General features: G+C 54.0%; 6 protein-coding genes across 6 annotated transcripts; 4 read left to right on the forward strand and 2 right to left on the reverse strand.

Annotated features, from left to right (window-relative positions):
- Positions 1–927: 927 nt before the first annotated feature.
- J4E84_010186 (uncharacterized protein) lies at positions 928–1,916 on the forward strand (the record flags this gene model as incomplete). The annotated part of the gene is given in 2 exon segments (XM_049392742.1): positions 928–932; positions 947–1,916. 2 exon segments carry the CDS (start codon positions 928–930, stop codon positions 1,914–1,916), a joined length of 975 nt encoding a protein of 324 aa, XP_049239543.1.
- Positions 1,917–2,472: 556 nt separating this feature from the next.
- On the forward strand, positions 2,473–3,500 carry J4E84_010187 (uncharacterized protein; the record flags this gene model as incomplete). The annotated part of the gene is made up of 2 exons (XM_049392743.1): positions 2,473–2,480; positions 2,507–3,500. The coding sequence occupies 2 exons, from the start codon at positions 2,473–2,475 to the stop codon at positions 3,498–3,500; spliced, it is 1,002 nt and encodes a 333-aa protein (XP_049239544.1).
- A 390-nt stretch (positions 3,501–3,890) lies between these two features.
- On the reverse strand, positions 3,891–7,701 carry J4E84_010188 (uncharacterized protein; the record flags this gene model as incomplete). The annotated part of the gene is made up of 3 exons (XM_049392744.1): positions 3,891–4,103; positions 4,161–7,408; positions 7,566–7,701. The coding sequence occupies 3 exons, from the start codon at positions 7,699–7,701 to the stop codon at positions 3,891–3,893; spliced, it is 3,597 nt and encodes a 1,198-aa protein (XP_049239545.1).
- Positions 7,702–8,876: 1,175 nt separating this feature from the next.
- Positions 8,877–10,089, reverse strand: J4E84_010189 (uncharacterized protein; the record flags this gene model as incomplete). The annotated part of the gene is made up of 3 exons (XM_049392745.1): positions 8,877–9,242; positions 9,297–9,822; positions 9,875–10,089. The coding sequence occupies 3 exons, from the start codon at positions 10,087–10,089 to the stop codon at positions 8,877–8,879; spliced, it is 1,107 nt and encodes a 368-aa protein (XP_049239546.1).
- A 198-nt stretch (positions 10,090–10,287) lies between these two features.
- Positions 10,288–12,438, forward strand: J4E84_010190 (uncharacterized protein; the record flags this gene model as incomplete). Its single annotated transcript, XM_049392746.1, has 2 exons — positions 10,288–10,417; positions 10,472–12,438. 2 exons carry the CDS (start codon positions 10,288–10,290, stop codon positions 12,436–12,438), a joined length of 2,097 nt encoding a protein of 698 aa, XP_049239547.1.
- Positions 12,439–14,087: 1,649 nt separating this feature from the next.
- J4E84_010191 (uncharacterized protein) lies at positions 14,088–16,917 on the forward strand (the record flags this gene model as incomplete). The annotated part of the gene is made up of 3 exons (XM_049392747.1): positions 14,088–14,336; positions 14,393–14,462; positions 14,516–16,917. 3 exons carry the CDS (start codon positions 14,088–14,090, stop codon positions 16,915–16,917), a joined length of 2,721 nt encoding a protein of 906 aa, XP_049239548.1.
- Between the last annotated feature and the right edge of the window lie 71 nt (positions 16,918–16,988).

The raw sequence follows: 16,988 nt of genomic DNA on the forward strand, positions 1-16,988 counted from the left end.
AACGTTCTTCTGAGAACTCCAGCTCCGAATCCCAACCTGAGGAAAACTCTGAAAGGTCTTCTGAGTACTCCGCCTCCAGCTGTGAATCTAGCTCTGAATGTTCCTCTGGGTACTCTGCCTCCCACTCGGGATCCCACTGGGAGGAATATCGATCCATAATCCGAGCACTGTTGAACTTCCGCTGGGAAGACGCGATGCAAAAACTTCCAAACTACCCAGACGAGCTGTGTGCTGAAGTTGTTGGGCTCGTCAATAGTTGCTTGTACCTTCGAGGATGAAGAGCGAAGCATTGATGGCACCGAATAGCGTGACGTATATAGCAACGTTGGCTTCTCCCTCCAATCATCGTTTGACGCGTCAACGAGTTTGCCCCCTGTCTCTGCACAGACCACCACCACACACCGCTTGCTCCCGTTCATTTCGAACGCTCAGCGTGAAAGGTTTACCGACTTTGCTGTTCAGCAACAAAGAAAAGCAAAAACACGCGCCTCTAATCGCGACAATGCCTCCCAAGGTAGATCGTCCCAATCGTATAGGGCAGGGGAATCAGGCCACTAAGCCCGCAAGGTATTGCTACTCACATGCAAACATGGTCTCCTTGAAGTTCACGCGATAGCAGAAAGACCCCTCGCCCAGCTAAGCTTAAAGATTTCAAAGCTTCGCTTTCAGAATTGAAGCGTGAGAAGCAAGCTTGCCGTCGTCTAGCGGCAGCATTTTACGACAAGCTTGATAGAAGATTGCGGGGCGATGTATACTACATCCTTTGGGAAGAGGCATACTGTTACAGAGTCAACCTGGGAGGCCGCAAGACCGGCAAAAATGTCTACGTTGAGCCACTCTTACGGATACTCAGTCCCGCATACGTAGGTGAGAAAGTCGCGTTTGAAGCGGCAATTTTTTACACTGTGGTCAACTCTCACGAGTGCCATGACGTGGATCGACTCAGTCCTATACTTATGGACAACAAATTCCATGAACGCGTCTTTCCGTACCAATGGTTAACCAAACTACATCTCACCATCAAAATCGACGATATTACCGCTCCAACATTCGAAGCCAACTACGGCAACAACTGGGTCATTGACCAGGAGCGAGCAGAGGGGATTGATAGGGAACAGGAAAGTCTCAAGAATCTGTACGAGAAACTCGATTCGAGCTTCGCACTATTGTTGAAGCGTGATCGTTTAGCAACCTTTTCTAGCTTGAAGATTCACATCATGTTAGAACTAGAACATTATCCGTACACGGACTCACCGGACACGGAGACGCGCATCGCCATGCTGAACTGCGAACGCGGCTTTCTCAACGTCCTCGAAGTCATGCGCAAACCTGTGTATGGCTTGATACATGCTGGAGCCAATGTGGTGATCACATGGGACGAGGAGATGGATGGGTACCAATGTTGCGACCCGTTTATCGAGCAGAAGCCTATACCTGGACTCTTCCATCTGAGTAAGAAGGCCTGGAAGAAGGTATGTAGCGGATTTCTTCTAATCACCATCACGAGGATGACGTTCCAAATGCACCGTACTAACTTTTCGAACCAGGAGATGGCCAGGACGCTACGTACATTTAAACGCTATGAACCGACCCGCTACGATCAGGAATTGATTCAAGGGTTATGGGACCGGGGCGTGTACTGCGAAGATTTCGCCGAGGCACTTCCTCAATACAGAGAGCGGTGGGGCTATACCTCATTCAGAAAGCTGGTGAACATCGGGCGGCGTTGGGAGCTGGATGATAGCGAGAACGAGGATTGTACTTCGTCGGGGCCGAGCACGTATGATGGGAGCGAAGAGGATGAAGGTAGCGAAGAAGATGAAGACGGTGACGACTACTACTACTCGAGCGACGGCTCAGGTCCACAAAGAGACTACGAAGCCACTTATGACGACATGGAGCGATGGGGCTTTTAGTCATGAAGAACCAGAAGACAATTCCAAGTTACCTACCTGTCTGCCCATAGCCCTCAAACGCGTGCCTAGGTATCTAAGATCATGTAGATGATTAGCAATGTTGGCCTGCGTCTGTCCGATGGATCGTTTGACGCGTCAACGCACGGGCCACAGAGCACGTGCCACACACCGCTCACTCCCGAGGTCCCGTTCATCTTGAGATCTATCCACAAGAGCTAACGGAACTGTTCTCAAGTAGCAAAAAGCAAAAGATAGCACAGCGATGCCTCCGAATGGCAATCGTCTCGATGGTGCACATCGGAGCGACGGGGCCACGAAACCACATAGGTATTCTGACCCCTGCATCGTCGTCGCCGCCTTCCGGAATATTCACGTCTGTGCAGAAAGAAACACTACAAAAAGCGGCAGACCAAAGCCCAAGTCGAGCGACAGGCTTGCCGTCGCCTAGCCACCGAAATGTATGCCAAGTTGCCGCGCGAACTACGGGATATTATTTACGAATACGCCATCAAAGAGCGCATATTGCACCGCGTGCCCGACTTCCCACAACGCAAAAATGCCGAGGTGCCATCGATACAGCACATATACAGCCAACATTACGTGGGCGTGGAAGTCGCACGCGAGGCAGCAGAGTTCTACTACTCCCAACAGCACATCATCGCCAAATTCCAAACTCTAAGAGAAACCCTCACTCGAGACATCTTTCACCTGGGCGTTAAACCCTACATGCACATCCAAACACTACATGTTCGCATCAACAATGACAAGATCAGTGACTGTCTTGTGACTAAGGCAGGAGCAGACGGTCACGGCCGGCTCATTGAGAACGCAGCCATGGAACAAAGTGTAGCGCAGGAGAAAAGAAACCTTAATGATCTGTACCAGAAGCTGGAAGCGGGCTTTGCTCTTCTCCAGGCAAAGAGAGAGCCTTCGTCGCTGAAGCTCTGCATCATCATCAAGATGTCTGGATACAACGACGATTACTACGAGGAAACCCAGGAAGACGTTACTTCCAGGCGGGATTACGAACGCAGGTTCATGAATGTGTTGGAAACAATACGAAAGCCGGTGTATGACATGATACACGCTGGGTGTAATGTCGAAGTCAAATTTGAGCCAGAACTGGATGAAGGCTACGAGGACCGCTATTGGGGCGATGGCACTGACGGTGGCATCGAAAGTGATTCGGATGAAGATACCGATGTCTATATGCGTCTGAATCTGACACCGGCATTATTCCATCTCAGCAAAGAGGAATGGGAAAAGGTTCGTAGCTCTCCTAGGCGCACCCCACCACTCTCTCGTCGCCTCTACCAAACAACCCTTCCAAAACACTTCTACAAAAGCCACACTAACACCCACCCCCTTCCAGGAAAAAGCCACAAACATCTACCTCCACGGCCGCTACAACCCAAAAGCACATTACAAATCCCACATCCTCCTCCGCTACACCCGCATCAACAAACACTACCAAATGGACTTCGCCCGCAACCTGGCAGAGTACAGAGCGAGATGGGGCTATACATCACTCGAGAAGCTGTTACATGTTGGAAGATATATCTATGGGCCGGAAGATGCCGGTGACGCTAGGAGCGAGAACTCGGGCGGCTATTCGATGCCGTGCTATACGAACAGCAGTGCGTATAGTGACAGTGAACGCCCGGATGGTTGGACCCATTGGTCTGAGGAGGATGAGGATTTTGAGGATGAAGATGTGGGTCGTCATAGCGACGACAGTTTGGACGAATGGGCAATGGCCCAGATTGCCTAGCTCTGATGGTAGGTAGGCAGTACGAAATGTTGGGGAGGAGAAAGGACAGAGGAACACAGCGACGACACATCAAGTACACCTTGCCACCAATCGATTAAACGGACCAAATCCAAGCCCGTTGAGGGACTACCTAGGGATCAAACACGCTCAAATCTATGAAATCCAACGCTAGCCACCCATTGTTGAAAGTGCGTCCCCGGAGCTCACACTACTCCGTTCGCGGCAGTCTTACTCTCAGCGCCGTTCTGCAAGACTTCGTCCGCCTGCTTAATCGTAGGCACCGATTCGGACGGAACGACGAGCGACGCGCCGTTGACGACGCCGTTAGTGGAATCTTGGTGCGGTGCTTGGAGTCCTTGGCGGACCTTCAGCACGCTGTCGACGATGACGGCGTCGATGCCTTCGTTTCGTTGGAGCTATTTTACTGTCAGTAGATGTTGCGTAAAGTGAAAGCCCGTGAGGGAATGACTTACCAGAACGTTCTTAGGATCGTTGTTCAATATGCCGTACGAGACGCATACCAAACCACTTTCCTTCACCACCTTGACAAGTCTCGGGCACATGACCAAGGGCTCAGCGGCGGTGACCACTCCAAGCAAATTCCAGCGACTAGCAAAGCGGATGCCTTCTTGTAGACTGGCCGCTCGCACATCGCCCACGGGCAGAGTCCCCGCATCAGTCAGGAACAGCACCGGAATAGATGGTTGCTTGAAGGATAGCATGAGGCAGACGTCGGGATTGAACGATGAGAAGATAATGTTCCGTTGGCCCATCCTGTCGTACACCTTCTGCAGTACTGTATCGACGAACTGGTTCAGCTCAACAGCGTACTGGTCCATCTCCTCATCCTCGGTTTCGTAAAGCATAGGGTACTTGAATTCGACGTTGAACCCGACAGATTCAGGCAACTCGTCGAACATGCGGTCTAGAGTCGTGAATGACGATTGAATGGAGGTGCCACGGTTGTTGCCCTTGAAGCCCTTCTTCATGAAATCGCGGGTGTACTTCATTCGCTCTGCGAGCTCGTTCTGACGATCAGTGTGGATGTTGCGCTGTTTCGAGTTATCGACTGAGTATGATCGGAGTCTCCGGGTGTTGGGCTTGTCGTCTGTGCCATTCGCACCGTTCAGAACAGGCACAGTTTCTGGTGATCCAGCGCGAGAGGATCGTGGCTTCTGACCCTCGCCGATGTGCAGAAATTGGTCCAATGTAAGCGTGTGTACGGGTGCATCGATACCAGTCTCGCTGACCAAGAAGTCATGATAGATAACCGGAACATGGTCCTTGGTTAGCTGTACGTCGAACTCCACGTACTCCGCACCCAGATTGGCAGCGGAGATGAAGGATTGAATCGTGTTCTCGCCAAGTTGTAGCGACGTTCGTGAGGCGGTGTTCTTTCCTAGACCGCGATGGCCGATGACCATGGTCGATGCAGCCATTTTCTTCCAGTAGGTGTGCTGTTCTGTGATCGACATGCTCGGGTGATGGAAGGGCGTAATGATCAAGAAGTTGAAGTTAACTGTGCCAATTACATCCAATGTCGAGGCAGCCACGATTGGTACCTTCATGTCTCCCTGGAGCGAGATGCGCTTAGATCCAATACTGGTCTTGATGGTCGACAGTAATGCCACCGCTCGTCCCACTACACGCTCTTGAGAACCCGCATATGTTGGGATAATGTCGAAAAGTAGCTTGACTTTAGTGGCATCGCTGGTCATGAAGGTGATTGGCTCAGTCGCAATGTTTTCCTGGATGGGCAAGTCAATGACCGAGGGTTCTCCGTTTGCGCCAGACGCATTGACAACTACAGACAGAGCGGTATCGAGTTGCGTCGCGTGTGCATCGGCAAGAGGGATATCGTCCAATTTCACGGCGGGCACATCTTTCCTGGCGTCCATTGAACCAAGGCTGACAAGAATCATTGTCTCTTTGGTCAAGTAACGATGACCAAAGGTCTTCACGGGTTCGGGCGCCTTTTGAACAGGCGTATTGGTGTCTCGGTTTAGATTCTTAGACCTTCGCTCGTCAAGGGAGGATTGTGTAGGCGAGCCAGCTCGAGCAATACGCGTATCCTTAGGCGCGACAAGAGGCGGCTCTGTCGCAGGAGCAAGTTCCCCTAGTCTGATCGCTACCGCGATGTGACCACGGAGCGTGGCGTGCTCCTTTGCTGTCCAGCCAGAGTTGTCGCACCTCTGGAGATCAGCTCCGGCCGCAGCAAGAATCTCCACCATGGAGATATGGTCGTCGACAGCAGCAATAAACAGTGGCGTCCAAGCGAATGTCTTCTCGGTGACATCGACCTCCGCCTTATTCACACTGGATCCTCCCAAAAGTACCTTGGCGCACTCATCGTAACCGTAGCGTGCCGCCATGTGTAATGCGGTCTCACCGCCCTCATCCCGGTAGTTCACGTCCACACCCGCTTCGACCAAGAGCTTGACAATGTCTACGAAGTTGGACCGGGTTGCTAGGGTCAAGGCTGCTCCTGATCTGGCGATGGTTTTACGAGATGTAAGGCGTTCTTCTGTGGTACCGCGCCAGTTTTCCGCATCGAGGAGGGCTTTCGTGGTGAGCGGATGTCCGCCCATTACGCTGAGATGCAAAGGAGCGTTACCCTCAGCATCCTGCCAGTAAGCGGAGTCGATTCCCTGAGCGACGTCGAATTGGCCCCAATCTTGCATGTGCTTCATAACGACCTGGCAAATGACGACAAATCCATATTGCGCAGCATAATGGAGCGGGAATCTGCCATAGGAGTCGCGAGATTGAAGCGCGTTGCGTTGCTCAGCCTGGAGCTGATCGAGGAGGTAGACGAGTAACCGTACCGACTCATCGTTCTCGCTGAGTAATTGCGTTGACTCTTCTTCGGTGGTGGTGCAAGGGCGAGGTTGGCGATTGGGATCCGTCGCAGGCACAATGAAGTTGCGCGTCTCGCTAGAGCTCTGGAGAAGGGTTCCATCAGCACCAAACGTGTCGCCAGTCTTCGATCGGCCGATATTGATGACAAGTCGGTGGATGCAATTGCGCTTGTTGATGTCGTCTTCCTCATCTAGTGAGATAATGTCCTTGAGTAATCTCTCGATACATGACTTTGCCCGGCATGAGATGGCGCGTTGCAGGAAGTTCAGTAGTACTTGCTGGAACGAAGCACTCGAAATGCCATTGCTCGCAGCAGCTTCTGTGAGTTTCTGGTTGAGATCTTCGACCTTGTCGCCCCGAATAGCCGTATCCACAGCGTCGAGCAGGCCCGCGGGAAGGTGTAACGAGCGACCTGGAACTCTGCCCAGAGAGGCCGCCGAATGGGAGGAGCCCGTGTCATCGAACGTCTTGATGTCGCTCAACCCTGATAGCCACTCGTTGACTGCCTTCATATCCTGATTTAGAGGCAGGTTATGCGCAAAAGGCTTTGGGTTGACTTTCGATGCCAAGTAGCGCTCCTGCAGACAAACTGTCTCAATTTTCTTGTCCAGCTTCTTCGTGATCTTGATGAAGCCTCTACGATTCACCTCTCCATACCATTGGAGCTTCCGCATTGAACCGCGCAGCTCGAGCAGTGCGCCCATGAGATCCTGCGCTTCATCCTTGTCGATGCCGTCAGGCAATTGTGCGACTCGTCCGTAGCGGCCATGTAGAAGCCTCAATCGTCGTGCGTTTTCGGCGTATTTGCGGTTGTAGAAGTTGTCAACGTCTTCGAGGTTGCGATCGAGCGAGAAGAAGAACTCTGGGGTGAATGTTAGCCACGTATTCAGCGACTTGAAGTTCAATAGTCGCAATAGGCTTGACGCGCTCGTGACGACTCCAAGATGTCCACAACAGCTTGGTGAAGCATAGCCATGGAGTATTTGGTATGAGTCTTGGCAGAGTTGAAGTCTACTTACCAGCAAGATCTGGAGCCGAGCCATCTTTCGAAGCTTCAGCAGCGTTCTTGATGAGCTTCTTGAGGCCCTTGTAGTTGATATAAGACGCCGCCCATTCCGGGACCTGGTTCCTTGGTAGGTTGTGTCCGAACTTCATCCTGGGGGCGAAGCAACAATCGGTGGACAACTGGATCCGGGTAGAGCTTGATATTGAGCTCGAGGGTGGCTCTAAATCGTATATAGAACTAGCTCCAGGCAGGCGGGGGCGGCAAAAGGAACGAAATATAGGTAGCGGTAGGATTGAATGATCGGCAGGGCAAGAGCCAGAGAGTCAATTCCATGCGGCCTGCGCAATCAACGCGTTAATGTTGAATCTTTAGGGTGTGCTCGAGGCGCCCATTCTCATTGGAGGAGACGGAGCTCGACAAAAGCGCGCCTGCAACATGGTTAAACGGACTGTCAAAAGTAGGGAAAGCCGTAGCTCGAGGCAGGGGAAGTACACTGGAGCGGCGGAATCGCTGGTCAGTGTTATCGGTGCGGAGCTGGACGGGTGAGTGAAAGACGTTGAGATGAAAAGAGACGTGGTTGGTGCGTCGCAGTGATCCCCAATGACGTATGGCGACGGAGCGCTTTGTTCAGTCACTCCCGCCAGCGCGCGCAGAATGTCGTCTGCCTTTATACTCGCCGTCGCTGCAAAGCTTTGAATGTCTCGGTTCAACGGTGGATCCCTGCCCCAATTATCACATCCTAATGCGTCACGCTTCAGCGCCTCTCGCATCGGCGGGTCACGGCGGTGTACCATGTATGTTTGTCAGCTTGGCTCGCGACGGACATTGCACGCGAAAAAGCTTCTTCTTGGCACTGCATAGAGCAACTTGTGCGAGTGTGAAGCGCGACACAACTGGGCATGGTGCTGGCAGCGATCGTGAAGACTCTGGCGCGGGTGCACCGCGGGGCCAACACGGGTAAGCATACACGCGACTACCTTCCGTGGCGGGACGCATGTCATTAGCAGTGCATGGGAGTGCATATGGGGGCACGGTAGCTGATCCGGGTCACACCGCATCGAAGACTGATTAATGTGGATGGTGGGGTTGCATTGATACTGGCTATGTGCTCTCCGCGCCATTATACCTCAGTGACTACACGGCACGTTTAAGCGTTGTGCTGCAGCTCGCTCCGCTCTGGGGAACCTGGCTTCTCCAGATCCCGCCCGAGCCATTAGACCCCTCCCGCTAGCCCACCCATCGAGCGCCAGGGCTTCCAAGATAAGGACTAGGCGAATAGCAGGCCTAGGCCGACCTGGAGATTATTCCTGGACCATCAGGTGGTTCACGAAAAAAAGAAGGCGTTGCCCTCGTTATCCTTCCGCTGCACCTTGGATAGGTCCTTGTCTGGAGCGTACTCTGTCCATGCGCTTGCCGGGAATATGTGTTTGTTGCGTTCATACCACCGCCTGTCAACGACCTTGGTTATCGCTGGGTCTTCGCCGTAACCCTCGAGTTCTTCGTCTGGTATGCTGGACTCTTTGCTCTTCTTCTTAAGGGGTTGAGCAAGCGGGTCGTATGTAGCGGGATCTGCGTCCGCGTCTTCGTCGGTCGCGCTCGGGGTGGCTTTGGTGGGTTGCGCCGAGTAGTCGAAGATGGGGCCGTCGAAACCGGTGACCCTGTTAAACAGGAAGTGATAGATCTCGTAGTGCTGACACGGGGTTAGTTGATAGGTCGATACGTGGTGTTCAGGTTTGATACTCACGTGTGGCAGGATAACTTCACCTCTCACGAGCATCAAGTCGTCCACGCTGACCCTAGCCCAATCTCTTCGACTCTTGTCACCGCCTACGCCTAGCTCTGCGCCGACCTTCCTAGCTTTGTCTAGGAACAGCCATATTTGCTCGCCCTTCTTGATCCTGCATCGTCCACCTGGGACGTTGGTGCCATCGTAGAAGACGAATGGTATCACCACTTCCGTGGCCTTGACTGCGTCGCGCATGACGATGAAGTCTTGCCGTGCCAATTCTGCCTGTTGCGCTTCACGTTGGAGAGCCGTTTTGGTCATAACGCGGGGCTTGAGGCCGATGTTCGAGTTTGCGCCCAGCTTCTTCTTGAACACTTTGGGTTCTGCTTCCGGGGCAGAAGCGTCTGCGGGTGTGCTTTCGCGCGGGGTCGGCGTCTTGGAAACATTGGATTCGGTGTCTTCGTCTTCGTCTATGCCGAATGACAGCTTGCCTTTCCCGCCTACTTTGCGCTTCTTCTTGAAGACGGGTTTTGGCGTCGATGCCCTGTACTTTGCAAATTAGCGGGTACTTCCTAATGGGAAGGGACCGCTCATACCCGTCTGTGGGTGTGTTTTCACCCGAACTGATCGCAGTGTCGCCTCGCTCCTTCCTGTCCAAAGCGTCGGCGCGTCGCTTGCGATAGTCGTCGAGGTTGACCAGTCCGACAGTTTGCGCCTTTAGCAAGTCCTCTGCTGTCGCGGCCTGGGATGTGAAGCGGGGGTTGCCAGACGCATCTGCGCGATCGCTTGAACTGGACGCGAACCTGTCCATGTTGGCGGAACGATATGTGGTGGGGGATGCGACTGCCAGAAAGTTGATGGTGCCTGCCGAATATCAGAAACGCGCTAGCAGCTCGTCTCGTGATTACGCGATTTGGCGCGGTCACCCGGAAAGATCCCCACCCCACTCCCCGGTAGTCTCGCCTCTGCGACCCAAGCATCTACCTGAAGACACACGGCGGGAACAACGATGTCGCGCATTGTACAGGATTCTGATGAGGAGTCGGACGGCGATCTCGAGGGCGACCTCCCGCCGCCCAAACAAGCAGACGCGTCCGGACAGCCACTCAGCAATGACACCCACGGCACGGGATCCACCGGTAGGGCTGAGTTCACGGCATCATGTCATCAGACCGAGCTGACATGCAGCCCAGAATCTCTGAAGCGAGCCATTGAGAAGGCGCACCGGAACCATCTCCAGTCACAGCCGAGCCAGGAAGAGCCTCAGTCATCAGTGTCATTGCCTGAACATCCGAACAAGAAGAGAAAGACCACAGCTAATCCAAGTCCGCTCAAACCATTCAATGATGTGTCTGCTAAGAAAGGACCCGTCACGTATGGGAAGGCACCGAAATCCATCTTCGGTAGTTCACCATCATTCAACGCTCCACCTGTGGGCCGAGCAGACGTGACCCTCGAATCAACCCAAGAAGTACCATGGCTCCCAGAAGGTACTATGCGTGACAACTACGCCCTTCACGAACCGGCCATGTTCCCTGAGCCTTCTAGTACCGTTCCCAACGCTACTATGACCCAGCAACACATCCTCGATGTTGTCAATGCACCACTCACGATAGGACAAGAGATCGACAGTGAACAACCTCGTTACATACCTCCACCAGAGCCGTCAATACCCTGGTCAGATCTTATGAAGTTCACGCCGGCAGAGGCTACGGAGCAGACCGAATCATCTGATCGTGACCCGCCTTCCAATGATCCTCCCTTAGCCACGCCAGTCCGGACGTCACAGGGAGGCTATGAGTATAGCGCATCCCAACGAAGCAGGCGCGGCTCTGGTGGTCCTTTGAAAGGCAGCCCTTTGAGGAACGAACTTTCCCGTATTGGAGCCGGTGACGCCGGCCGAAAGACGACACCTGTTGAAGACAGCTCTGCCGATATCTGGGATATACCATCAACTGCACCACAGAAGACTCCGCGCGGTGGGCGCAAGGAAGTCAAGACGACACCTCGTCGTTCAAAATCCGCACAAGTGCCTGTCGCCAGCTCCGATGACGATCTTGCGACTATTGGCCTGCCAAAGGAGCAATACAAACCACGGCCTAGCCGCTCGAGATCGCTCAGGGTCGAAGAGGAGCAGCCCATCGACTATTCTGTCCGCCCCGAGAAGGCCAAAAAGGTCAGCAAACGACGACAGACGACGGCTACAGCCGATGCCAGCAACCCTACAACACCTGAAAAGGTCCGGCAGATTTGCGACATGGGATTCACACCTTCAACGACTTCTGGCGCCCTCAAGCAAAACAACGGTGACGTCATACAGACCATCGACTGGCTAGTCACTAACAATGTTGGCCACGACGAGCTTGCACCACCAAGTCCACCCAAAACCAAGCCGGTCATGAACAAGAGCGACGAAACTCCGGCGATGGACTCTGAGGCAATCCAAGATATTATGCGCAGTTTAGATCAGTATCAACGGGATGATACGCAGGCCGTTGCGCGAGACATGGTCCATGTTGCGGTGGCGAATGATGCCGCCCTACCAGAGCCTATCGACCTCACAGAAACTCCAACTTCCGATTTGCGCTCGCCTACGAAAGTTCAGGTAGTGATACCTAAGAAGTCACCACTTGCCGTTTCGAAGCAGCCTCCAAGCTCTGTCACTGCTTCGAACAAGAAAGCAAAGCGCAGGAAAACACTATCAGATCAAGCCGAGAACGAACCTGCCGAGACAACCTCTGTTGTGCCTGAGGTCGCGCCCGCGAAGAAGAAGGCGCGTGGTCGGCCCAAGAAGGTCGCGCCTGTTCCTCCGCCCGTAGAGCCTGACCCAGGACCGATGGAACGAGCCGTGGCGGTAGAACATCAAGAAGAAGTTGTACAAACGACCGAGCCCGGGCCTATTTCAGAAGAGATAGAGCAAGACTCTAAACTCACACGCAATGATACCGATGACCGGAAATCGCCAGACGCTACGGATACCACGACTGCCAGCCATTCAAAACCACCAGCGAAACCCTCTCCAGCTGCGGCGTCAGAGACTCCAGAACGAAAAATAAAGCCTACAAGTGCATCGCCAGCGAACACGGGCAAGGTGCCATATCGTGTCGGACTGAGCAAACGAGCGAGGATCGCTCCTCTCTTACGCATTGTGAAGAAATGATTAAGCACAACATACTTCTGCTCCCGCGTCGGCATCGCGAGCCATGATACTTTACCTCTTATCCAGACATGTACTTGAACTTAATGATACCCACTTTTACTCGGCATTGCCGTCAATTTCCACCTCTTCGTAACATCGTATACAAGGACCAGCTGAAGTTTTTCTAGTAGCGCTTCTGCCTTAGCCGAACCACAGCTGAGCAACTAAGAGATGCAGCTATCCAAAGTCACTACCGTGGAGCTAAAGTGAACAGCGCAGCCGCTTACCCGCATCCTCGCAGCGGCAAAGTTGTATTAGACAATTAGCTGCTCTTCACTGTACTTACAAGTCACGTTGCCTTAGCGAACTGTCCAAACGTTTTACATCGCATTGCACATGCGATTTGTTTGCCGGTGGTTCGTTGCCGCGCGCGGCATTATCGATTATCGAGAGCGGACGCCAGCGCTCGCTTCAAGCTTGGCAGTGGAAATGAAGGCCCTCAGGGGCCTCCTAGCATCGAATCGCGAGCAGCGGACGACCACCGGGGCGTCCCCAATCCTGCTCTCCTGAGCTTGGCATTCAGGCGTTCGTCTTAGGGCTGGACGAAATGCGATTCAAAGTCTCATCGTACGAACGGTGTACATGACGATGTACCGTTACTGGTGCGCTGTCGCTTATTCCCAATACCACGGCACGAGGTATCGCAACGGCCGTTCGTTGGCAACACTGACATCGCTGACAGCACGAACCACGAGTAAAGTGCTTTCAGACTGACTGTGGCAGATATCGCATCGAAATTGCGAGTAGTATCCTACGGTCACCGATCATACCAGCCGCGAAGGCTTCCATTGAGCCCTTCAATTTCAAAGGTCTCTGATGGGTGCCGCGTACCGACAGAGCCGAAAGCAAACGGCCTCTGATTCCTACGCGAGACGCCATTGAACGCCACATCAAGCCAACAACGTGAAAAGCACGATGTTTTTGTGATGCCAAGTACTCCTCTAGCCTATTGTTGAGTTGGGCCCCGCCGGCGATCATCCCACTTCAGTATATCCGCGACGGGAGCCGGTCAGAACCAGCATCGCGGCTCATATATTTAGACCCCAGCGGTTTAATGGCTTGGCCTCGTCAGGAACAGGACAGGTTCGGGCTCTGTTATCCCTCTTCGAGATTGACATGTCCCTAGGAATTGGAAGCTGTTAAGCCTCCAGATCTGCTCGGCTACCAAGACATACCATCACACTGGGGACGCGAGATCATGTTGTAGCATTTGGTGGTGGCTTGTACTAGGCGCCTTCGCAGTCGTCTCAGTACCATGCCGTCTCCACATCCTCTTCGTATCCCACGAAGGTTTCCCAGGGCCGCGCTCTTGGCTGCTGATAATAGTGTGCTGACTTCTTCCAGTTAGTGGGCTCCACTCCTCGCAGCTACGCCGCCACGAGTCGCCCTTGGAGGTGCGTCTATGGCATTGTGTGATATAAGTACATCGGCTTTCTTCTCCTTACGCTCTTCACTCGTCTTGCTCGTCTTTGCACGCATAGCGACCGTCACTCGTTTTTTCATATCGACTAATTCTAATTGACGTTATCGTCAACCACACTCGCTTTCAATATTACAACCGAAGTCAACTACACCTATTATACTAGTGCTGTAAACATTAATTCGCCAAGATGCGTTTCTCCCAAGTCGCTGCTGCCTCTTTGGTAGCACCGCTCGTCGCCGCTCATGGCATGGAGGGTATGCCAAGGATCGTTGGTTTGCCCAGGCAATTGAGGGCCAGCAACCCTCTTGCTGGTTACTCAGGTGGTCATGCTGCTGAGGCAGGACCCATCATTCGTCCCCGACAGTCCACCGACGGACGTTGTGGACCGGACGGCGGCAACCAAAAGTGTGCGGACAACGAGTGCTGCTCAAGTGCCGTACGTATATTGGATGAGACACTTCGTGTATTGAGCGTGTACTGACAGTAGAACAGGGATACTGCGGTACTACCCAGGAACACTGCCAAGCGCCCGACTGCTTGTTCAACTTCGGTCCTGCATGCGGTATGACGAATTCTATACTCTGCATGATGAAAATGTTACTGATAATATGACAGACGCCAACAAGACTCCTGCTGGAGCAAGCACCCGCAACGACCCCCGCCCCCAGCTTGGAAGCATCCCCTACGGCGGTGAGGGCATCTACGTCTGCAACAACCCTGGAACCGTGGCAATCACATACGACGATGGTCCATACATCTACACCGAGGGCGTTATGAAGCTGTTCGAGGCACGAGGAGCCCATGCCACCTTCTTCATCACCGGTAACAACATTGGCAAGGGCGCCATTGATGAGAACTGGGCGGGTGTCATCAAGAAGATGTACGACAACGGCCACCAGGTCGCCTCTCACACATGGTCCCACCAGGACCTCAGTGCTATCACTAAGGAGGAGGCTTACGACCAAATGGTCAAAAATGAGATGGCTATCCGCAACATCATTGGCAAATACCCCACCTACATGCGCCCACCGTACTCTTCTTGCACTGGAGGCTGCCAGGAAGTCATGGCTGATCTCGGTTACGTCGTCTCATACTTCGACCTCGATACCGATGACTACAACCAATTGACCCCCGAGAAGATCCAGGTCGCCAAGGACAACTTCAAGAAGGGTATTGATACCCGTAACGAAGGATATTTCGATGGCGACAGGCTTGCCATTGGCCATGACATCCACCAGTTGACCGCCGAGAACCTCACCGTATACATGCTCGACTACCTCTACGCTCAAGGTCTCAGGGCTGTCACCATGGGCGAGTGCATGCAGGACCCTGAGGAGAACTGGTACCGCGACTCTACTCCCGCTCCTCCCAGCACCTCATCTACCCGTACTTCTTCCCCCGCTGTCCCCACTCCTACCGGCCCCACGTCTAAGGACGGCATGTGCGGTGCTGCTGGTGGCTCTCAATCCTGCGTCGGCTGGGTTGGCGTCGACGGTCTCCTCGGCGAGTGCTGCTCTCAGTACGGCTACTGTGGCAACACCGCCGATCACTGCCAGACTGGCTGCCAAGCTGGTTTCGGACAGTGCGGTGCCCAGCCCAGTGCTTCTCCCTCTGCCTCTGCTACCGTCACTGCCAGTGTCACTGGCCCTGTCCCTGCCCCCACCGGTCCCACCACTACCGACGGATCTTGCGGTGCGGCAAACGGCGGCATGACCTGCATTGGCTTCAACGGCCCTGCCGGTCTGAGCGAGTGCTGCTCCCAGTACGGATACTGTGGAAACACTGATGTCTACTGCGACGCCGGATGCCAGGCTGGCTTCGGAAAGTGCGGTGCTCAGGCCGTCAGCAGCGCCGCTTCTTCCGTTGCTGCCAGCACCAGCCCTGCTCCTTCTTCCTCTGCCGATGTCAGCGCCAGCAAGGACGCTGTCTCCTCGACTGCTTCAAGCACTACCGTCGATGCTAGCTCGAGCGCCAGCCAGGTCTCTTCCGCAGCCTCTGCTACTCCCACCACCTCCGGTGAGAAGTCTCGCGATGGCTCATGCGGTGGAACCAAGGGATACACCTGCATCGGTTTCAGCACTCTCGAGGGCGTAAAGTCTGAGTGCTGCTCTGCTTGGGGATACTGCGGTACCTCCGAGGACCACTGCGGTGCTGGTTGCAACCCCGTCTACGGCAACTGCCCTTCGACCTCTTCTTCGTCTGCTTCTTCTTCCATTGCTGTTTCCAGCGCCAGCGAGAAGTCTGACTCTACTTCCTCTACCGCGGCTATTCCTACGTCTGAGACAGTTTCTTCCGTTGTCGCTTCAGTCTCTGCTTCTGCGTCCGTCTCCGAGTCCGTTTTCGCTTCGGCTTCTGCCTCAGTCTCTGAGCACCTTTCCGCATCGGCTTCTGCCTCGGTTTCTGAGTACGTCTCTGCATCCGTTTCTGCCTCTGAGTACATCTCCGCATCGGCTTCAACCCCTGCATCCGAGAAGCCCGAGGAACACGACTCCACCTCCGTCGCTGCTTCTGCTTCCTCCACCTCAGTTGCCGAGTCTGCTTCCGCCTCCAAGGACAGCTACCCCACCAGCTCCGCCATCTCAGAAGTCTCCTCCGCCTACCCCAGCTCCACTCCCGGAAACTCCGAGGCCGTCCCATCAAGCAGCCCCATTGCCTCTGCTTCTTCCTCCTCCCACGCCTCCAGCTCCGCCATCCTCCCCAGCAGCGCCGCTTCCACCCTCTACCCCACCTCAACCATGACACCCACCCCCATCCTCCCCTCCTCCTCCTTCTCCACCGCCATCGTCCGCCCCAGCTCGACTTCCTGCTCCACCACCGCCACACCCACACCTACCAAGCTGCCCGTTTCCTCCAATGGAAAGTGCGGTGAGCACAATGGTGGCCAGACGTGCGCGGGCTACAAGACGCTGTTTGGTGTTGAGATGGGTTGCTGCTGCAAGCAGAGTGGGAGGTGCTCGATTGATCCTTGGGCGTGTGGGCTGGGGTGCGATAAGGGGTATGGAAAGTGTTGGTTTTAGGTGATGAGTAGGGAATGAGGATACGAGGTTGAGGTCTTTTTTTTACGTTCTGGGTATATCCTGTTGAGATG

The sequence above is a fragment of the Alternaria hordeiaustralica genome (genome assembly GCF_023758085.1).
Source record: "Alternaria hordeiaustralica strain BMP 2776 chromosome Unknown scaffold_37, whole genome shotgun sequence".
In the NCBI taxonomy this organism is placed as follows: Eukaryota; Fungi; Ascomycota; class Dothideomycetes; order Pleosporales; family Pleosporaceae; genus Alternaria; species Alternaria hordeiaustralica.